The sequence below is a fragment of the Schistocerca americana genome, chromosome 10 (genome assembly GCF_021461395.2).
Source record: "Schistocerca americana isolate TAMUIC-IGC-003095 chromosome 10, iqSchAmer2.1, whole genome shotgun sequence".
Classification (NCBI taxonomy): Eukaryota; Metazoa; Arthropoda; class Insecta; order Orthoptera; family Acrididae; genus Schistocerca; species Schistocerca americana.
This window is the reverse complement of record NC_060128.1, coordinates 193,810,874-193,833,554: the sequence shown is the minus strand read 5'-3', so window position 1 is coordinate 193,833,554 and position 22,681 is coordinate 193,810,874. Positions and strand designations below refer to the sequence as shown.

At 44.8% G+C, this 22,681-nt stretch overlaps 1 protein-coding gene across 1 annotated transcript in view; it reads right to left on the bottom strand.

The window, feature by feature from the left end:
- LOC124552482 (synaptic vesicle glycoprotein 2A-like) overlaps nt 1–22,681 on the bottom strand; it is an 85,425-nt gene that overhangs the window by 36,065 nt on the left and 26,679 nt on the right. Inside the window, exons 5-7 of the mRNA XM_047126763.1 lie at nt 20,060–20,181; nt 13,126–13,367; nt 3,587–3,756 (exon numbers count right to left, since the gene is read on the bottom strand). Of these exons, the coding sequence (XP_046982719.1) occupies nt 3,587–3,756; nt 13,126–13,367; nt 20,060–20,181 (534 nt within the window). The remainder of the gene's footprint in view (nt 1–3,586; nt 3,757–13,125; nt 13,368–20,059; nt 20,182–22,681) is intronic.

Sequence of the window (22,681 nt, the reverse complement as noted above, 5' to 3'; positions counted from 1 at the left end):
ACTCGAACTCGGGACCTTTGCCTTTCGCGGGCAAATGGTAGAGCACTTGCCCACGAGAGGCAAAGGTCCTGAGTTCGAGTCTCGGTCGGGCACACAGTTTTAAGCTGCCAGGAAGTTTCATATCAGCGCACACTCCGCTGCAGAGTGAAAATCTCATTCTTGCTGAAACATGTTTGGGGTTATTTGTTTGCAGAGCCTCAGAACATGTCTTACCAACCGATCCCTTCTTCTAGTCAAGTTGTACCACAAATTTCTCTTCTCCCCAATTCTGTTCAATACCTCCTCATTAGTTATGTGATCTACCCATCTAATCTTCAGCATTCTTCAGTAGCACCACATTTCGAAAGCTTCTATTCTCTTTTTGGTTAAACTATTTATCATCCACGTTTGACTTCCATACATGGCTACACTCCATACAAATACTTTCAGAAAAGACTTCCTGACACTTAAATCTATACTCGATGTTAACAAATTTCTCTTCTTCAGAAACGCTTTCCTTGCCACTGCCAGTCTACATTTTATATCTTCTCTACTTCGACCATCATCAGTTATTTTGCTCCCCAAATAGCAAAACTCATTTACTACTTTAAGCGTCTCATTTCCTAATCTAATTCCCTCAGCATCATCCGACTTAATTCGACTACATTCCATTAACCTCTTTTGTTGATGTTCATCTTATATCCTCCTTTCACGACACTGTCCATTCCGTTCAACTGCTCTTCCAAGTCCTTTCCTGTCTCTGACAGAATTACAATGTCATCGGCGAATTTCTTCTCTATGGATTTTAATTCCTACTCCGAATTTGTCTCTTTTTTTCCTTTACTGCTTGCTCAATATACAGATTGAAGAACATCGGGGATAGGCTACAACCCTGTCTCACTCCCTTCCCAACCACTGCTTCCCTTTCATGCCCCCTCGACTCTTATAACTGCCATCTGGTTTCTGTACAAATTGTGAATAACCTTTCGCTCCCTGCATTTTACCCCTGCCACCTTCAGAATTTGAAAGAGAATATTCCAGTCAACGTTGTCAAAAGCTACAAATGCTAGAAACGTAGGTTTGCCTTTCCTTAATCTATTTTTTAAGATAAATTGTAGGGTCACGTGTTCCAACGTTCCTACGGAATCCATACTGATCTTCCCCGAGGTCGGCTTCTACCAGTTTTTTCCATTCGTCTGTAAAGAATTCGTATTAGTATTTTGCAGCCGTGGTTTATTAAACTGATAATTCGGTAATTTTCACAGCTGCCAGCACCTGATTTTTTCGAGGTTGGAATTATTATATTCTTCTTGAAGTCTGAGGGTATTTCGCCCGTCTCGTACATCTTGCTCACCAGATGGTAGAGTTTTGTCAGGGCTGGCTCTCGCAAGTTCTAATGGAATGTTGTCTACTCCCGGGGCCTTGTTTCGACTCAGGTCTTTCAGTGCTCTGCCAAACTCTTCACGCAGTATCGTATCTCCCATTTCATCCTCTTCCATTTCCATAATATTGTCCTCAAGTACATTGCCCTTGTATAGACCCTCTATATACTCCTTCCACCTTTCTGCTTTCCCTTCTTTGCTTAGGACTGGGTTTCCATCTGAGCTCTTGATGTTCATCCAAGTGGTTCTCTTCTCTCCAAAGGTCTCTCTAATTTTCCTGTAGGCAGTATCTATCTTACCCCTAGTGAGATAAGCCTCTACATCCTTACATTTGTCCTCTAGCCATCCCTGCTTAGCCATTTTGCACTTCCTGTCGATCTCATTTTTGAGACGTTTGTATTCCTTTTTGCCTGCTTCATTTACTGCGTTTTTATATTTTATCGTTTCATCAATTAAATTCAATATTTCTTCTGTTACCCAAGGATTTAAACTATCCCTCGCCTTTTTACCTACTTGATCCTCTGCTGCCTTCACTACTTCATCCCTCAGAGCTACCCATTCTTCTTCTACTGTATGTCTTTCCCCCATTCCTGTCAATCGTTCCCTTATGCTCCCCCTTAAACTCTGTACAACCTCTGGTTTAGTCAGTTTATTCAGGTCCCATCTCCTTAAATTACCACCTTTTTGCAGTTTCTTCAGCTTTAATCTACAGTTCATAACCAATAGATTGTGGTCACAGTCCACATGTGCCCCTGGAAATGTCTTACAATTTAAAACCTGGTTCCTAAATCTCTGTCTTAGCATTATATAATCTATCTGAAACCTGTCAGTATCTCCAGGGTTCTTCCATGTGTACAACCTTCTTTTATGATTCTTGAACCAAGTGTTAGCTATGATTAAGTTATGCTCTGTGCAAAATTCTACCAGACGTCTTCCACTTTCATTTCTTACCCCCAATCCATATTCACCTAGTACTTTTCCGCCTCTTCCTTTTCCTACTGTCGAATTCCAGTCACCCATGACTATTAAATTTTCGTCTCCCTTCACTATCTGAATAATTTCTTTTATCTCATCATGCATTTTTTCAATTTCTTCATCATCTACAGAGCTAGTTGGCATATAAACTTGTACTACTGTGGTAGGCGTGGGCTTCGTGTCTATCTTGGCCACAATAATGCATTCGCTTTGCTGTTTGTAGTAGCTTACCCGCACTCCTATTTTTTTTATTCATTATTAAACGTACTCCTGCATTACCCCAATTTGATTTTGTATTTATAACCCTGTATTCACTTGACCAGAAGTCTTGTTCCTCCTGCCGCCGAACTTCACTAATTCCCACTACATCTAACTTTAACCGATCCAATTCCGTTTTTAAATTTTCTAACCTATCTGCCCGATTAAGGGATCTGACATTGCACGCTCCGATACGTAGAACGCCAGTTTTCTTTCTCCTGATAACAACGTCCTCCTGAGTAGTCCCCGCCCGGAGATCCGAATGGGGGATTATTTTACTCTGGAATATTTTACCCAAGAGGACGCCATCATACTTCATCCATACAGTAAAGCTGTATGCCCCCGGGAAAAATTACGGCCGTAGTTTCCCCTTGCTTTCAGCCGTTCGCAGTACCAGCACAGGAAGGCCGTTTTGGTTAGTGTTACAAGGCCAGATCAGTCAATCATCCAGACTGTTGCCCCTGCAACTACTGAAAAGGCTGCTGCCCCTCTTCAGGAACCACGCGTTTGTCTGGCCTCTCAACAGATACCCCTCCGTTGTGGTTGCACCTACGGTAAGACTATCTGTATCGCCGAGGCACGCAAGCCTCCCCACCAACGGCAAGGTCCATGGTTCATGGACTAACAACAATAATAAAGTAAAACCGACGTTTCGGCCGAATTTCAACGGCCTTCCTCAGGTTGCAATTCGGCCGAAACGTCGGTTTTAGTTTATTATTGTTGTTAGTTTTTAGCAATGACACGGCACAATACCCAGAAGAATTTCAATCACTATGTTTTGGTTTATTTGTTAGCAGCGAAGGCGGATCTTATATCTAGTAATTTTATCTGCAAACACGGCCACTGGAAGTGCAGCAAAGCCAAATGGCAATCCCATGAAGGTATGGGATAAAGATCAACAAAAAAGGAACAGGAGGGATGCTTATTTGTACGAAGGTGGGTGCCGTTTTGTGTGAAATGTTTTCTTCAACATACCACAGCCCGGCGCTCACCTGGCGTACAGTCCGAACTGTATGAAGCAGGCGACGGCGGTGTAGAGCAGGTACGGCGGTCTGAACAGCGGCGCGGTCTGCCTCCACATGTGGCGGGCCACGACCAGAGGGGACTTGGTGTTCACCCCGGCCGGCGAGGACTGCAGGCCGTCCTCCTGCAGGGCCACCACCTGGACAGCGGCACAGAAGATTCAGAGGGCTGGGAGGTGTCCGAGTCGTCGGCCGTCAGGGACACTCTCTGGAGCGAGCTGGAATCAACTTCCAGACAACAGAAGCGTCATCTCTGCTAACCAACATGGACTCCACATGCTGCAGTCTTGTGAAGCGCTGGTCTCTCTGTACGTCCAAGAACCCAAGCTGATAACGTATTCTTTGACTAAGATTGCGATTGAGTTCCGCGCTGTCTGCCAGTGAACAAAATATCGCTCAAATGGCTCTGAGCACTATGGGACTTAACATCTGAGGTCATCAGTCCCCTAGACTTAGAACGACTTAAATCTAACGTAAGTGTGGTGTCACCGCCAGACACCACACTTGCTAGGTGGTAGCCTTTAAATCGGCCGCGGTCCGTTAGTATACGTCGGACCCGCGTGTCGCCACTATCAGTGATTGCAGACCGAGCGCCGCCACACGGCAGGTCTAGAGAGACTACCTAGCACTCGCCTCAGTTGTACAGCCGACTTTGCTAGCGATGGTTCACTGTATACATACGCTCTCATTTGCAGAGACGACAGTTTAGCAAAGCCTTCAGCTACGGCATTTGCTACGACCTAGCAAGGCGCCATATTCAGCTACTATTCTGAACAGATAATATTGTGAATGATGTACCGCCGGAAGCGACGTTCATCATTAATGGATTACAGTTAAGTATGAAACTAATTACGTCCGATTTCTGAATTCTAATTCCTTGTCATGTTCCAGACCTCACGTGACTATAGTTCTTCCCTCTTCACGCCAGCCTGCGTGAGCTAAAACGCGTGCATTTCTGCCTCCATTCCTAACACGGTGTTGGCTCCTCTGCCAACACAAGGACGTCACACACACCCATGTCCGAGGCAGGATTCGAACCTGCGACCGCAGCAGCCGCGTGGTTCCAGACTGAAGCGCCTAGAACCGCTCGGCCACCGCGGCCGGCTGAACAAATGGCTCTGAGCACTATGCGACTTAACTTCTGAGGTCATCAGTTGCCTAGAACTTAGAACTAATTAAACCTAACTAACCTAAGGACATCACACACATCCATGCCCGAGGCAGGATTCGAACCTGCGACCGTAGCGGTCGCTCGGCTCCAGACTGTAGCGCCTAGAACCGCACGGCCACTCCGGACGGCGAACAAAATATGGACTTACGGAATGGTAGAATAATTTTTTAAGGACTCTCTACAAGATGGAAATCAGACATTGTTCTCTGGTGAACGACATCGTCCGAAATAAAAGTAACTGTGGCAGTTGCTGAAAACCGTCGTTGAAGGTATGTGTAAGGGATCCGTGAACCCACGAACATTGATGCTAGTATTCGACGCTCAGGTCGATAGCAAACAGTAGTCGATTGTCGAGCGCTGCAGGAGGCAGTGAGACTAGTGTCGAGTGAGCGGTGGTGCTGGAGAGACAGGCAAGAATGGTGGTCGAGTGAGTTGTAAACGGTAAAATTCACCGGAGTATGACGAGTGAGCACGTCCCCCTAACCATCGTGGGGTTGACCCTCACTAATACCGATTCGCGAGTGATATGAAACAGAAAGTGGCTGACAAGTGCCGAATTACGTGTTTCGCGTCAACCGCGTCGGCCAGCAACATCATCATTGCGTGTGTCGAAGTACTGAAAATCAGCAACCAATAAAAAGATATAACTGTAATTAGACGTGTAAGGCGAAGGTAGCAACTGCCTCAGAATTTGTGTGTTAGTAGGAAATATATATCAGTTTGTACATCGCAACCTTTATGGTACTTAATAATAGACAAACTTTCAATCATTCCACTATTCAGTCTCAGAACAGCCGCACTCGATTGAAATACTCCCGAGACCACAGCAGAAAAACCGATAGTCTTTCATCCATTAAGCACGCGGTCATATAATCATAATAATTAACTGTTTGGCCGCTTCGATAAATTACACGAAGTCCAATAAAGGAGTTAAACGGGGGTGTTTCACATGGCACAAGGGAAATGAAAAACTGGCAAGCGGCAGGAATGTAGAAACGCATAATTCGTGGATACAACAAAAAATTATCTTCATAGTGGTCTGCAGGTATGAAACCATTCTTCTAAGACAAAACAGGGGAGAAAAACAGAAAAGTAAAACGAGATTGGAGAGCAGGAGAGGCTGTGACGCTGTGGTACCAATACAGAGCCAATTTTGAAAGCTATCATCTTAGATGCAAGACTTAACTTTTCGAAAGAAAAGGAAATCGCGTGACATATCAGACACGCAGAGAATTACACGAGAAACACAAGAGAAGAGAATATGCGGAGAAGGAGAAGAACGCAGAGATGTGTGAGGCTTGAGTGGAGTACCAGACACGCTAGCTCAAGTAACGAGTAAACAAAAGTGGTTAACTTGGTACCAGCATGTAATGCGAAGAGGTAGAAGTTGTTCTAGCGACTGTGTTGAAAGATAACGTGGATGGGACAAGGTCAAGGGAAGGACTAACACAAAGGCTGGTAGATAACATGGCCTGCTTCGAAGTGGTCCAACAATTCATGAACCAGTTCGTTTCTGTGGTGTAAAAAACCGCCATTGTACCTGAGGCTTTCCAGTCTTAAGATTCCCACTCCCATTCCTTACGGAGCTAAGTGTTCTTCAGCTTACCATATAACACATAAAGAGTAGTTCGTAGTTTTTGCAGACACAAGAGTTATAATTAATCGTGTTAAAGACGGTAAAGAAATTGGTAATGAAAAGAACAGTTCATGTATCTCCTAAGCAAGAAGCAATAAGCAGAGTAGAATATTCAAGATATCTGGGTATTCGTACTAATGAAATGCGAACTGGAAAAACATATTGCTGGACTGCTGAAACAACTAAGACCAGCAACTGTTTCTTTTCGCATACTTGGTAATTTGGTAACAAACAAATATACGTCTTAAGATAGTTTGCATATTTTCACTCATTAATGGCTTATGAGATTTTTTCGTGGGGCAACTCATCACTTAGGAAGAAAGTATTGGTTGTAAAAAAACGAAATAGGTTAAATAGTGTCACTGAAGTGATACAGGATTTGGGGTTGGCATCATTGAAACAAAGGGATTTCTCATTGCGGGGGCGTCTTCTCACGAAATTTCAATCACCAACTTTCTCCTCCGAATGCGAAAATATTTTGTTGACGCCGACCTACATAGGGAAAAACGGTCGTCATGATAAAATAAGGGAAATCTGAGCTCGCGCAGAGAGATACAGGTGTTCGTTTTTTTTCTGCGCGCTGTACAGGACTGGAATAACAGGGAATTATTGTGAAGGTGGTTCGATGAATCCTCTGCCATGCACTTAAATGTGATTTGCAGAGTATCCATGTAGATCTAGAGCAGTGGGAATAGTGTGTGTTGTGGTACTGACAATAAACCTGTGGACGCCTCCTCAAGAAGTGATGCATATTAATAGCTGCTTCCTCATTCGTATATTCGCTAGTAAAATTAGTCATAAATAATTCATCATAATTTGGAAAGAATGGTGCTGTCAACAGCTAAACAACTGAAAGAAAAAATACGGACTTGGCTAAGTAGCAAAGGCGCTCTCAGGGTTCCGTACATACTTAATTATGTACATAGATGGTTCATCTACGGGTTCTGGTGAGTGAATTTGCGAGTATCAATATATGAAACTTAAATGGCCGTATTTTTTGATTGGGTTGATTTAGAAGCTTAAAGATTTTACACCGACAAGGGACCGTAGACTTTAGTATTTGACATAGATTTTAACTTGATCTCTGCATCAATCCCTGAGAAAAGCAGTCCTAATAGACGGACAAACAGGCAGACGGACAACATATAAAAAAAATTAAGTGATATAAATGCAAAGTAACAGTTCTCAGATTTTTCCCTTGCTTCTACAGTGAAACCTTGCTTCTTGCCAAATTTCATGATTCTAGGTCAACCCTATACGTTTCCATGAGTGAGTTTCAGAGTATCAGAGTTGTGACATAAACGCCCGTATGTTCTGACTGAGTGGAGTTAGAAGCTTAAATTTTCTATGCCGCCAAGGCATGGTAGAGTTTGGTGCGTGACGTACATTTCAACTTCATACCTCTGCCTGTTCCTGAGAAAAAGGGCTCTATAAGGGTTCCGTTTTTACCGGTTGAGGTACCGAAGGAATGTTTGCTAAGAATGTCAGTCATTCAAAAAAAGAGACTAGTATGGGACTGCAAAAATGTTCCATCATCTGATCAACAACATGAGAAGTGTAACAAATAGGAAAAAAAAATTGAATTTTGACTTAAAATCAGTTCTTCTGGTCAACGGCCAAAAATGTTTGTTTTTAAATCTGTGTTAAATATTTTTTGTTGTATCAGTAGTTACATGAGTAGAGTTATAGACTAAACTGCTCATTATTATTACTTTTACACCACTCCTCACAACCCGTAAATTTTCAGCACGTAGCCGCGGGTGACGTATAACGTACGACCTCACGTTATATCTTACGAAGCCAGAGACTTTCAACATGTTTTCCACACGAGAGAAAACTGCACGCTTTTTCAAATAATGAAGAAGATACTGTGCTGTAGGTGACTTTTCGACCCCCCTAGATGGCCGCGCGCGTTAGCACCCCACGTCCGGGATTCTGGGAGGGGCGCCGGTGCGGATGGAATCTGCCCAGCGAATTAACGACTGTACGGTGGCCAGCGTGGATGTGGATTTTGGATGGTTTCCAACATCCCGCAAGCTGAAAACCATGAGGTACACAAAATGCGCCCCAAGGGGAAGTGGTGGCGAGAGGAATGGCATGTGACCACCCCCTACCGAATCCAGTAATTAGTTAACCGAACGCGTGAAGATATGGGATAAGGCCAAGAAAAAAAAGAAGAACTGTAAGCGCCCTTTCATTTGATTATAAAAAGACCAGCGTGAACTGCTTAAATCTAACAGCCGCTACATAACAACGAAAAAAACGCATGTCATATTACAGGACACCCAATAAAGATAACTTGTTAAAAAGGCCAAGTACGTCAAAAATTCATGTGCAGTATAGTGAACATGTAAGTGCTACGTAATAAGTAGATCAGTTGGTGATAGCTGACAACTCTATAGTACCGCGTTTCTGCGCGTGAGCAGACTTAAACAAACTCATGATTGTAGAGTTCTGCAGTGGACACAGTCGACTGCCCAGTAACGTCAGCGAGCTCCTCGCGATGGCGACGGCGGCTGGTTTACACGCACCAACCTCACGCGCAGCCACCACCATCGGAAACAACGAAACAGGAAACGTAATACGAAATCACGCAGCCTACAATATCCACGGTGGTGTGAAAACTCATGGGACACCTGCTAATATCGTGTCGGACGCCTTTTACCCCGAGATAGTGCAGCAACTCGACGAGGCATCGACTCAACAAGTGGTTGGAAACCTGCTGCAGAGATACTGAGCCATGCCGTCTCTATAGCCGTCCATAATTGCGAAGGTACAGCCAGCCGGTGCATGATCTTGTGTACGAACTGACCTCTCGATTATATTCCATAAAAAATGTTCGATGAGATTCATGTTGGGCGATATCATTGCCCTGATGAGAATTTTGGTCAAACGAATCGCAAGCTACAGTGGTCCGGTGACATGGCGCATTGTTATCCATAAAAGTTCCATCGTTGTTTGGGAAAATGAAGTCCATGAATGGCTGCAAATTACTTGAAATTTGGAATTTGTGGTAAGTTCCTATGGGACCAACTGCTGAGGTCATGGGTCTCTAGTCTTACACAGTACTTAATGTAACTCACTCTAAGGACAACACACACCCATGTCCGAGGGAGGACTCGTATCTCCAATAGGGGAAGCCGCGCCAAGCGTGGCAAGGCTGCAAATGGTCTCCAAGCAACCGAATGTAATGATTTCCAGTCAAAGAACGGTTCATTTGGACCAAAGGATCCAGTCACTTCCATATACACACAGCCCGCAACATTGTGGAGCTACCAGCAGCTTGCGTAGTGCCTTGTTGACAACTTTGGTGCATGGCTTTCTGCGCTCTGCGCCACACTCGAACAGTACAATCAGCTCTTACCAACTGAAATGAGGGCTGATGTGAGCAGGCCACGGTTTTCCAGTCGTCTAGGGTCGAGCCGATATCGTCACGAGCCCAAGAGCGTCGCAACAGACGATGTCGTGCCGGCCGCGGTGGCCGTGCGGTTCTAGGCACTTCAGTACGGAACCGAGCGACCGCTACGGTCGCAGGTTCGAATCCTGCCTCGGGCATGGATGTGTGTGATGTCCTTAGGTTAGTTAGGTTTAAGTAGTTCTAAGTTCTAGGGAATTGATGACCTGAGTAGTTAAGTCCCATAGTGCTCAGAGCCATTTGAACCAGACGATGTCGTGCCGTTAGCAAAAGCGTCAGTCGTCCAAATTTCGTCCACGGGTGAGAGGTAATACCTGAAATTTGCTGTTATAGGCACTCACATAGAATGTAGTCGAAATAAGTCGGGTGATGCTGAGGGAATTAGATTTGGAAATGAGACACTTAAAGTAGTAAAGGAGTTTTGCTATTTGGGCAGCAATATAACTGATGATGGTAGGAGAGGATATAAAATGTAGAATGACAATGGCAAGGAAAGCGTTTCTGAAGAAGAAAAATTTGTTAACATCGAGTGTAGATTTAAATGTCAGGAAGTCGTTTCTGAAAGTATTTGTATGGAGTGTAGCCATGTATGGAAGTGAAACATGGACGATAAATAGTTTGGACAAGAAGAGAATAGAAGCTTTCGAAATGTGGTGCTACTGAAGAATGCTGAAGATTAGATGGGTAGATCACATAACTAACGAGGAGGTATTGAATAGAACTGGGGAGGAGTTTGTGGCACAACTTTACTAGAAGAAGGGATCGGTTGGTAGGGCATATTCTGAGGCATCAAGGGAGCACCAATTTAGTGTTGGAGGGAAGCGTGGAGAGTAAAAACCGTAGAGGGAGACCAAGAGATGAATACACTAAGCAGATTCAGAAAGATGTAGGCTGCAGTAGGTACTGGGAGATGAAGAAGCTTGCACAGGATAGAGTAGCATGGGGAGCTGCATCAAACCAGTCTTAGGACTGAAGACCACAACAACAACAACAGGCACACACTAGACACTTTCGATAGTGAAATATTGAATTCCCTAACGATTTCCTCAGTGAAATGTCGCATGGGTCTATCTCCAACTACAACTCCGAATTAAAAGTCCGTTAATTCCCGCCGTGCGGCCACAATCACTTCGGACGCTTTTCACGTGAATGGTTCGAATGGCTCTGAGCACTATGGCACTTAACTTCTGAGGTCATCAGTCCCCCAGAACTTAGAACTACTTAAACCTAACTAACCTAAGGACATCACATAACACCCAGTCATCACGAGGCAGAGAAAATGCCTGACCCCGCTGGGAATCGAACCCGGGAACCCGGGCGCGGGAAGTGAGAACGCTACCGCACGACCACGAGCTGCGGACCTACAGTTCCCTGCGCCCGCCATGTCCTTGCACCTGACACCGATCTAGTCTGCCGATACGCCAAGTGGACTGTGCAAGCTCCGATTACAAACGTATTTGGATAAGATCTTCTGGGTTTACAAGCCGCGTCAGTTGCAAAAAAAATTCTCGACCTTTCGACGGCTAGCTCTGCCATCGTCGTCAGGAGTAAAACTACTGCCTGACCCGGCTGGCACTATTTCCCGCTTATACCAGGTGTACCGGTATGAAATGAGCGTTAAGATACAAATGTGTCGATAGGGAACATTTGTTGTGAAGGAGCCTTAATCTTTGTTTGGTTGGTATGACATCTGTCAAAGATATTTAGTATACATCAAGTCATAGAACAAACAACATCATATGTTTTCATCGTGTTAACAATGTCAAATATTGTACCAGAAAGTGTTGATTTGCGGAAAGCATTAATTTTTTGTTTTCATTTGAAAAAAAAAAGTGCTGCAGAGTCGCATCGAATGCTTGTCGAGGCATATGGTGATCATGCTCTATCACAAGCAACAGGCAAAAGATGGTTTCAACGGTTCAGAAATAATGATTTTGATATAAGAAATTAAGAACGTGGAAGACCACCAAAAAGTTGGAGGACGCCGAATTGCAAGCACTATTGGATGAAGATGATACTTTGAGTCAGAAGCAAATGGCAGCAATGCTAAATGTTGCACAACAAACAATTTCTGACCGTTTGAAAGCTATGGAAAAGATCTAAAAGTGTGGAAAATGGATGCCACATGATTCGAATGAAAGAAGATGGAAAACCGAAAAACCATTTGTCAAATTTTGCTTAAAAGACATGAAAGAAAATCAATTTTGCGTCGAAATGTTACTGGCGACGAAAAATGGATTTATTTTAAGAATCCTAAACGGGGAAAATCATGGGTTAATCCGGGACAACCATCAACATCGACAGCAAAACCAGATCGATTCGGCAAGAAGACAATGCTCTGTGTTTGGTGGAATCAGAAAGGTGTGGTGTATCATGAGCTTCTAAAACCCGGTAAAACTGTGAATATTAATCGCTACAGACAACGAATGATCAATTTGAACTATGCATTAATCGAAAAAAGACCAGAATGGGCCAGAAGACGTGGCAAAGTAATTTTTTTTACACGACAGTGCACCTGCACACAAAGCAAAACTTGTTCAGGATACAATCAAAACACTTGGCTGGGAGCTGCTACCCCACCCGCAGTATTCACCAGACTTGGCCCCTTCCGACTACCATTTGTTTTGATCAATGGGACACGCATTGGCTGAGGAACAAATGGTTCAAATAGCTCTGAACACTATGCGACTTAACTTCTGAGATCATCAAACTTACAACTACTTAAACCTAACTAACCTAAGGACATCACACACATGCCCGAGGCAGGATTCGAACCTGCGACCGTAGCAGTAGCACGGTTCCGGACTGCGCGCCTAGAACCGCTAGACCACCGCGGCCGGCGGCTGAGGAACACTTCGATTGCTACGAAGAAGTCGAAAATTGGGTGTCTGATTGGTTTGCTTCAAGAGACGAACATTTCTGTTGGCGTGATGTCCACAGATTGCCAGAAAGGTGGTCAAAATGTATAAAAAGCAATGGACAGTACTTTGAATAAAATTTATTTACTTTTTATTTCAAAATTAGTGTTTCATTTTTACAAAAAAAAAGAAAAACGCTCATTTGATACCGGTACACCTGGCATACCTACAATTACGACCGCTAGCACCAATCGGAGGAGGACTGAAAGAGGCGTGCGCGGAAGGCGAGAAGATTTTATGCAGTCATGCTGCCGCAAAAGACTCCGAGGATACAAAGCTATTTGCTCACACATTGAATTTACCATTACGGTTGCAAAAAGATATAGCGAAGTTCGCCTGTGTGGAGCGGACCCCGCCCGTACCTCTTACCGGGTACTGGTCCGGCGGCAGGCCGGTGTTGGCGGCGAACATCCGGCGGAGCACGTCGATGGCCTGGTCGTGCCTGCCGGAGGCCAGCAGGAACTTGGGGCTCTCCGGCAGCAGGAACCACAGGCCGAAGAAGGTGGCGGCGCTGGGCAGCGCGCTGACCACGATGAAGACGCGCCACGAGCGCAGCGTGATCCAGCCGAGGGGCGCCGCCCACGGCTGCGGGATGATGGCCCACGCCAGACCTGCCGACACCCCCACCCACCACAGTCACCGCCCCGCTTACAGTGTCGCTCAGAAAGGCTGAGCCAGCCTTAAAAGTGACATCAGTGACCAATATTACACGGTGTGATCAAAAGTATCCGGACACCCCCAAAAACATACGTTTTTAGTATTAGGTGCGTTGTGCTAGCACCTACTGCCAGGTACTCCGTATCAGCGACCTCAGTAGTCATTAGACATCGTGAGAGAGCAGAATGGGGCGCTCCGCGGAACTCATGGACTTCGAACGTTGTTAGGTAATTGCGTGTCATTTGTGTCATGCTTCTGTACGTGAGATTTCCACACTCCTAAACATCCATAGGTCCACTGTTTCCGATGTGATAGTGAAATGGAAACGTGAAGGGACACGTACAGCACAAAAGCGTACAGGCCGATCTCGTCTGTTGACTGACGGAGACCGCTGACAATTGAAGAGGGTCGTAATCTATAATAGGCAGACATCTATCCAGATGTGACAGTACGTTACATAAATATTGACATTTTTAGCGGTTGTAAATCGTAGTTTACGTATTTTATGAATATAATTGGTTGGTTGGTTGGTTTGGGGAAGGAGACCAGACAGCGTGGTCATCGGTCTCATCGGATTAGGGAAGGATTGGGAAGGAAGTCGGCCGTGCCCTTTCAGAGGAACCATCCCGGCATTTGCCTGGAGTGATTTACGGAAATCACGGAAAACCTAAATCAGGATGGCCGGACGCGGGATTGAACCGTCGTCCTTCCCTTCCGAATGCGAGTCCAGTGTGTAACCACTGCGCCACCTCGCTCGGTTGAATATAATTAGTGTAAAAGATATAGTTAATGTTCTTGAAACAACTGATATGCAGAGAAGCATCTTTATTTACTGTCTATGAAAATAAAAAAGGATCAAAAAAGAGACGCGATTGTACGGCCAAGGAGGAAGGACATATTTTGTGGTACACACACTGTTTTGTTTCGCTATACGGAAGGCACCCATTGAGCGGCTACACATATTTTATGTAAGTTATTCGTATTTCTGCTTAAAAAAACTTGTTATTATTATTACAAAATGAATTTCTTTGTAATAGTCGTCACCTCAAATGCTCGCAGTGGCTAACTATTTTTAATAAGCATTTTTTCAGTAATTTGCGCTGCGAGAAGCTCATCTTCCTATGCAGCCTCTGGTCGGCCATTACCCGCCGAAGTATTAATTTATTTTTCAGTGTTAATAGTAACTGTAACTACGAGAGATTTCGTTATAAGAACCTTTTTAAATTGCAACAGATAATTAATTTACGTTAAAGTTCATGTTTTCAAACTATACAGATTCCATGAGTTCAGTAAGTTTTATCTTGGCCGCTCCACGGTAACAATCGAAATTCTCTCAAGCCTTGCTTTGCAGTCAATAAATAGAAATTAACAAAATTACATTCAATTCAGTTAACGGCAACTATAATTTAGTCATCACGTTCAAAATCTAAAGTTGGTACATGAATAACAGCGGCCCTTCAAGAACCAGTTTCATATTTACTTATGCACGTAAATAAAAGTGATAAGAGAAGACAATATCCCTGAGAGAAAGAATCATGCTGAGAAATTAAAAATAAGAGTATATAATATATATATATGTAATAATTTTTTTGTATGTGACGTAACGAATGCCACCCCAAAACGACGTCACACAGACCATCACACAGGAATTCCAAACTGTATCGGGATCCACTGCAAGTACTATGACAGTTAGGCGGCAGGCGAGAAAACTTGCATGTCACGGTCGAGCGGCTGCTCATAAGCCAGGCATCACGCCGGTAAATGCAACACGACGCCTTGCTTGGTATAGGAAGCGTAAACATCGGACGATCGAACAGTTGGAAAACGTTGCGTGGAATGACGAATTACGGTACGCAATATGGCGGACAGGTGACAGGGTGTGGGTATGGCGAATGCCCGGTGAACGTCATCTGCCAGTTTGTGTAGTGCCAACAGTAAAATTCCAAGGCGATGGTGTTACGGTGTGGTCGTCTTTTTCATGGAGGAGGCTTGCAACCCTTGTTGTAATCACGATGTGTAGAACATTTTCGAAAATATGATAAAACTCAGAAATCAAAGAGATTACAGCTTTTACAAAGAGTAATTACGTCGCCATATTTTGCGTTATACTCTTCAAATCAGTAAATACACTCTCGGAAAAAAATATTGCAGTACCAAAAAGGAGTTTTCCGTCGTACACGTAGGTTTGTTCGTACGTATGAAAGATGATTTTTCTCAGATTTCGAGGCCAGTCGCATAAGATTGGCGCTAGCGGCGCCGCTATGAGGGCGCAAGTCAGATTTGCTTTGAATACCACCGTAACGGTGGTGGGCGAGAGACTGGACCTGATTTGACATTAGTCAAGTATGCCTTTAAGGCGACAAAGAAGCCGTTATCAGCACGTCAATGAGTTTGAACGAGATCGTGTAACGGGGCTACGAGGAGCTGGATCTTCCTCCTGTGATATTGCAGAAATACTTGGTAGGAACGTGGCCACTGAACGTGATTGCTGGCAGCGGTGGCCACCGGAATGTACGGTCGCAAGCAGAGCGGGCTCCGGATGGCCACGTGGTACTACCGAGAGGGTAGACCGTCGTGTTCGGCACACGACTCTCGCGCATCGCACTGCATCTGCAGCAGCAGTCGGCACCGCAGTGACACAACGAACCGTTACAAATCGGTTACTTCAAGGACAGCTCCGAGCCAGAGGCCCTGTAACGTGCATTCCACTCACCGCAAACCACCGACATTTGCGACTTCATCAGTGTCAAGCGAGAGCTAATAGAAGGGCAGGGTGGATGTGTGTTTTGTTTTCTGATGAACGCTGGTTCTGCCTGGGTGTCAGTAACGGCCGTTGATACGGCGCGCGCCGCTATCCTGTGATCTTGTTTAGAGCGCGCGCTATAATCGATTATGGTTCGCTGTTCTGGTGCGGGTGGCGCTCCGGTGGTGATTTGCTATTACGTCGCTGGCGTGTGTTTGCGGTGGCCGGCGGAAAGCGAGACGGCAGTCGGTTTTCCGGGTATTGCACGGAACGTGAAGTTCGCTCTGCCTGACCTGCTGGTGACTTGCGCTAAGGTTGTTGTGCCTCGCAATATGAGCAGAGTGGTTTGGAGTGCAGGCGACTCGCCGCTGTGCTGGCCGTGCGGTGGTGATTGATTGGAGTCGGCGCACTTGTTCTGCCTGCCTGTCTGATGAGGAGGTCGGGTGGGGTCCTGTGATACTCTGGCCCGGAGACAACTAGCTGCTGAATTTTGGAGTCGTCTGCCAGGTTAGGGTCTGCGCTCGGTTGGCTCGCCAGATTTTCCACTGGAAGTTCCAGCAACGGTTTCTGAACTTCATTCTGATGTGAGATGCCATTGTTGGAAGTTTTTGCTGTGCGTGTGTGTGGGGGGGGGGGGGGGGGGGGGCACGTTACGATATTTGTTGGTACCAATTTATTTGCTCAGCTGGAGTATATTTTTTGGTTATCCCGCTGAGTGTGTCGATGGCCACCCAGTCTGCTCAGAGTTATTTTTGGTGGTGCCTGTTTGTTCCTTTCTGAAACAATTCACGTAGGTGGTTCATGTTACCTGCCCGGAGTTGCGTTCATGTATGGTATATTTGGCATTTGATGTGTTAGGCAAAGTCTGCCTAAGAAAGGCCGTTTTGGACAGTATATGCATGCCGGCCGGTGTGGCCGAGCGGTTCTAGGAGCTTCAGTCTGAAACCGCGAGACCGCTACGGTCGCAGGTTCGAATCCTGTCTCGGACATGGATGTGTGTGATGTCCTTACGTTAGTTAGGTTTAAGTAGTTCTAAGTCTAGGGGACTGATGACCTCCGCAGTTAAGTCCCATAATGCTCAGAGCCATTTGAACCATTTGAGTATATGCATAGTGAATTACTACTGCTTGGTATGTGTGGTCTTCTGAACAACAGGATCTCGTCAATGTGGTTTGCGTAACAGCATTTAGTGGTATGTTCTGTATTTTTATCCCACTCTGTTATTATTAACTTGGTGGAATAGTGGCGTTTGGTGTCGTTAAGGCACTTCTAAGACTGTGATTTGACTACTCATGTGCGCTTGGCTTTTATTGTTTTGTTTTAAGAAGCGAGAATTGTTTATTAAGATTTGTGTATGTTGGCTTCTGGCACTTGTTAAGAGCGCCCGAGTTAATGGCGCCGTGGTTATCATGTGCTGTCGGGATATTATATTGTTATTTGATTTTTGAATTTTATCTTGTGTTGATATTATCTGTCGTATGTTACAGAACATAACCAAGGTGGGTAAGTGATGGGCAGTTGTGGGTGGCATGTTGGGGAGATGGAAGCGTGCTGGGCCCATAACCCAAAGGTCCGTGGATCAGAACCACGCTCTACTACCATTGGAATGTGTGTTCATATAGGAAAACTATCCAAAGATTTCCCCCAATAACGCAGCAACTAGTTGTCTCTGCGCCAGAGCAATACCCGGAAAACCGACTACCCTTTCGCTTTCCGCCGGCCACCGTAAAAACACGCCAGCGACGCAATAGCAAATCACCACCGGAGCGCCACCTGCACCAGAACACCGAACTATAATCGATTATAGCGCGCGCTCTAAACAAGATCACAGGATAGCGGCGCGGGCCGTATTAGCCGTGTGTTGATTAGGACAAGGCCATTTGAGGGTGTGTAACCAACCTGTCTGCCTGCTACACTCACACACTGGGTCTACAGCTGGAGTTATGGTCTGCGATGCGATTTCGTATGAGGGGAGGAACACTCTCGTGGCTATCCCACGCACCGTCACCTCAAATTTGTACGTCAGTCTGGGGATTCGACCTGTTGTGCTGCCATTCGTGACCAGCATTCCAAGGGATGATTTCCAAGAGGATAACGCTCGCCCACATACCGCTGTTGCAACCCTACACGCTTTACAAGATGTCGACGTGTTACGTTGGCCTGTTCGACTACCAGGTCTGCCTCCAATCGAGCACACACCACACATCATTGGACGACAGCTTCAGCGTCATCCGCAACCAGCATTAACTGTGCGCTGACCGACCAAGTGCATCGGGCGTGTTACTCCGTCCCATAAACTGACATCTGGAACCTGTGCAACACAATCACGCGCGTTTGGATGCTTACATTCAACGTCCTGCTGGTTAAACCGGTTAGTAATGTACCAGCGTTTAATATCTGCAACGGCTTATCTCGTGCTTACATTAACCTCTGATCTTACAGTGTTAATCACTTAAACGGGTTATCTAGTTTACTCTGCATTTTGTTTTGGTGCTGCGGTTTTTTTCGTCATTGTACCGTATACTGCACACATTCAGAAGTAGCCTATCTTATTCTTCAACGTGCAAAATGTGGTTCGGTCTTGAAAGCGTAACAGAGTGAGTTACTTTCGCATATTAGAGTGGACATAGAAACAGGAGATGTAGATAGATAGAAGAAGAAATGCACAGGGTGTTTCCGCAAGAGCGTGCAAAAATTTAAGATGGACGTAGAGGATGTTCCTCTGAACAATGTAAGCTAGGGAACCTCGCGTCGGATTAGCCGAGCGGTCTAGGGTGTTACAATCATGGACTGTGCGGCTGGTCTCGACGGAGGTTCGAGTCCTCCCTCGGGCATGGGTGTGTGTGTTTGTCCTTAGGATAATTTAGGTTAACTAGTGTGTCAGCTTAGGGACTGATGACCTCACCAGTTAAGTCCCATAAGATTTCACACACATTTGAACATTTTTTTGAACCTCGCGTCGGAGAAGACAGATTAAGGAGATAATAGGAATAAAATCACACTGCTGTATACTTTTTTATTTACAATAAACACCATCACTGACACAATGAACGTACCATTTGTACTGATCTTACAAAGTGTGCTGAAACTTACGGCCATGAACCTCAACGCAAACATGACATCGGTCAACAAGATTCTGACTCATCCTGACACATATCCCTGATGTGTTTCGAATCACATCATTGGCACCTACAATTCTGGCAAGTAATTCCATGTCCTTATCCACTTGGGTTTCATACACAAGTGACCCATAGGAAATAATTAAGGAGTTTTTAGCTCAGGTGACCTCGCAGGTCATGGTGTAGAACCTTCCCTTTCAATCCAGCGACCGTGAAATAGTGCACCGGTACTGCTCCTCCGTACTGTACCGTACATCTCTCAATAGCACTGAATAATGAACGGGTGTGTAGTTGATTCATAGCACCTTCTGTCATGGCACGACGTAAATACGACACGACGAAGGCACGTTATGGACAAATAAAGTAAACAAAGCGTGCATCATGGATTACTAGTAATCAGGCTCGTCCTCCTTGTTTCCTTTCAGGAAATAAAAACGTGTCTGCAAATAAACAGCACAGTACGCGTAAAATTGTGCGCATGTTAGTTGTAAATAAGCTGGGAAAGAGTAATGCTGGACAGAGCGGTAGACAAGTTTAATGCCATATCTCCGTAAGCTGGCTTCTCCGACCCGGGTTTCCTGTCTCAAATTGTTCAGTGGTGCATACTCCTGTTACATTTTTGCCCGCTCTTACGGAAACGCCCTGCAGAAGAAGGATGGACAGATATAAACTACAGTTTTAGCTTACCGTCACTCGCGATTGATATCAGTTCTTTGTGAAGAAAACTCACACTCGTCTGAACAGTGGTACATCGGCTCTGGTTGTAGCCGGTGTCGGTACTGACCTGGCTGTACTAGAAGTGCGGCGGCGATGAAGAGGCAGACGTAGACCATGCTCTGGGCTCGCGTCTTGTCCGAGTGGAACTCCCCCAGGTAGGCGTACGTCACCGCCGACGGCCCGCAGATCCTGGGGGGAAAAGCAAACGTGCGACTCCAGCGTACACACACGGCTGGTAGAGAGGTAGTAGCCTGTTGGACTGGCACTTAACGTGTAGCCACGAAAGTGAAAGTAAAACAAGTTTTCTCCTCTGTTTTATATGTAACACCCAAGTAGTAATGATTTATCTCATTTCTACGTCACATAACAACAGGTCTCTACTGCATATTACCTTCTTACGCAGCACATTTGCTGTTGATGTGACAAATGGCTAGACATGTAGAGAAATAAATTCCAAAAATATCTACATATGACTTTGACACGAAATAAGGCGATGATTGCCGATTACACTTTAAAAATGTCAAAATAGTTTTGAAAGAAGAAGAATTGTAGTTCACAGAATGACTTTTAACTTCCTGGCAGATTTTAAGATCCACAGATGATTTGTAGTTTTCAAGAATGACATGCTTTCCAATAATATTTAAGGCTTGCAAAAGATGTTTCAGCACTTCAGAAGCTTCTCACAGCTTCAAAAACAAGCTCCCGAAGATCCTCAGAGAAAGCAACAGTCTCTATCAAAAACTCACAGTAGAGGAGAACTACCACATATAAAAAGCAATAATACAGTGAAAGAGAGTTCTGAATGAAAATACAACACTTTGCAACAAAACACTGTTTGGAACACTCAAGAAACTATACAACAATGACTCCCCACAAAAACTATAAAAAATACTTCTGTTTTCTTGGTTCTCAACCCACCTCTCTTTCCATCTCTCTCTCTCTCTCTCTCTCTCTCTCTCTCTCTCTCTCTCTCTCACACTCACACACACACACACACACACACACACACACACACACACACACATACACACACCTTCAAAATCAGCGCCATAACAAACACAAGACTAACGATGAACAAGTGAGCAACGACAATAACATGACACCTCTCACTGAGTGTGTTGTCAGAAGTGTCTGTGCAGATCACATTTTGCCACATTTTGTGTAATTGCATGTGAGGTGAAGTAGTGAGCGGAAATTTGTGATAAACTGAGTGAAAGCAATGCACTAAACAGCAGCTGATTGAGACACCAACCAGGGACACGAAAAAGGACGGAAAATGTAAGTACAGAAACGTACATAACCTCTACCCCCGAAACAGCTCTCAAAAAATACGAATAATTTTCTTCATGGCTAGTTTGCAGATGACATGCTGTCAAAAAATCGACGAAAACGAGTACTAAAATCGTTGTATAATAACACAGTTCAGTCAGCGATGTAATTTTAAGGTGCGTGTCCAAACAAAACGAACCAAATTACAAATATTGTATTTCTTAGGCCTACAGCAGCTAAATTATTACAAATGTGATATTGTGCTATACAGTAACAAAAAATCTGACCCACATAAGATGACACATTCGTGTCGAAACATGTCTGGGTAAATATAAAAAATAAGCTAATTGTGCTTGCATAAGGCTGATTTCCAAAACGACCCAGAAGTAATTCTTTTCATCTTCCCAGACAAGTCCCAGCTGTGCGTCTCGTTGGTGGTATCAGTGCGTGGAGGTTCAGAAGAGAATAGTTGCTCCTAGACTGACTTTGTCATTTTCGTACAGTTCTGTCGTTGTATGGTGTGACGTTGAGTACTGAACACGATCGCGTCGGGTTCGCATGGCTGGTAGTTCGGGGAGCAGCCGTTAGATTTAAGGCTGTGTCCAATCTTCAAGGACTTCGAGGGCGTTGTTTTCCAACAAGAGACTCCACCATCCTGTTTTACACGCAGTTTCTTGACCAGCACCGATACAGAGAGTGTTGTGAGTAGAATGGCTGTGGGCAAGTTGGGACACTTCCACCTGCCACGAACCTTGTCACCATCACATGCGGTCATTAACACTGAACATATGTCAGAGGAGTCGGCATAAGCCACGCTTCCTGTCTAGGATGGCATCATCATCATGAGTCAAGACATGAGCTGCTTTCGATGAGGCTACGGTGGCGGAAGTTTAAAATGAATGCGTGGTATTGTAAACTGGTGCTATGCTCAAAAGTATTCTGAGTGCACTATCCGAAAATTACCTCGAGCAATGAAACAAAGAACCGACTCGTGGAGATAACATCTTGGACCCACTGATAACAAACAGACCCGAACAGGGAATCAGTGATCATAAGGCCGTTGTAGCATCCCCGAATATGGAAGTAAATAGGAATGTAAAAAAAGGGAGGAAGGTTTATCCGTTTAGCAAGAGTAATAGGAGGCAGATTTCAGACTACTTAACAGATCGAAACGAAAATTTCTGTTCCGACACTGACAATGTTGAGTGTTTATAGGAAAAGTTCAAGGCAATCGTAAAATGCGTTTTAGACAGGTACGTGCCGAGTAAAACTGCGAAGGACGGGAAAAACCCACCGTGGTTCAACAACAAAGCTAGGAAATTACTGCGAAAGCAGAGAGAGCTTCACTGCATGTTTAAACGCAGCCAAAACCTCTCAGACAAACAGAAGCTAAACGATATCAAAGTTAGCGTAAGGAGGG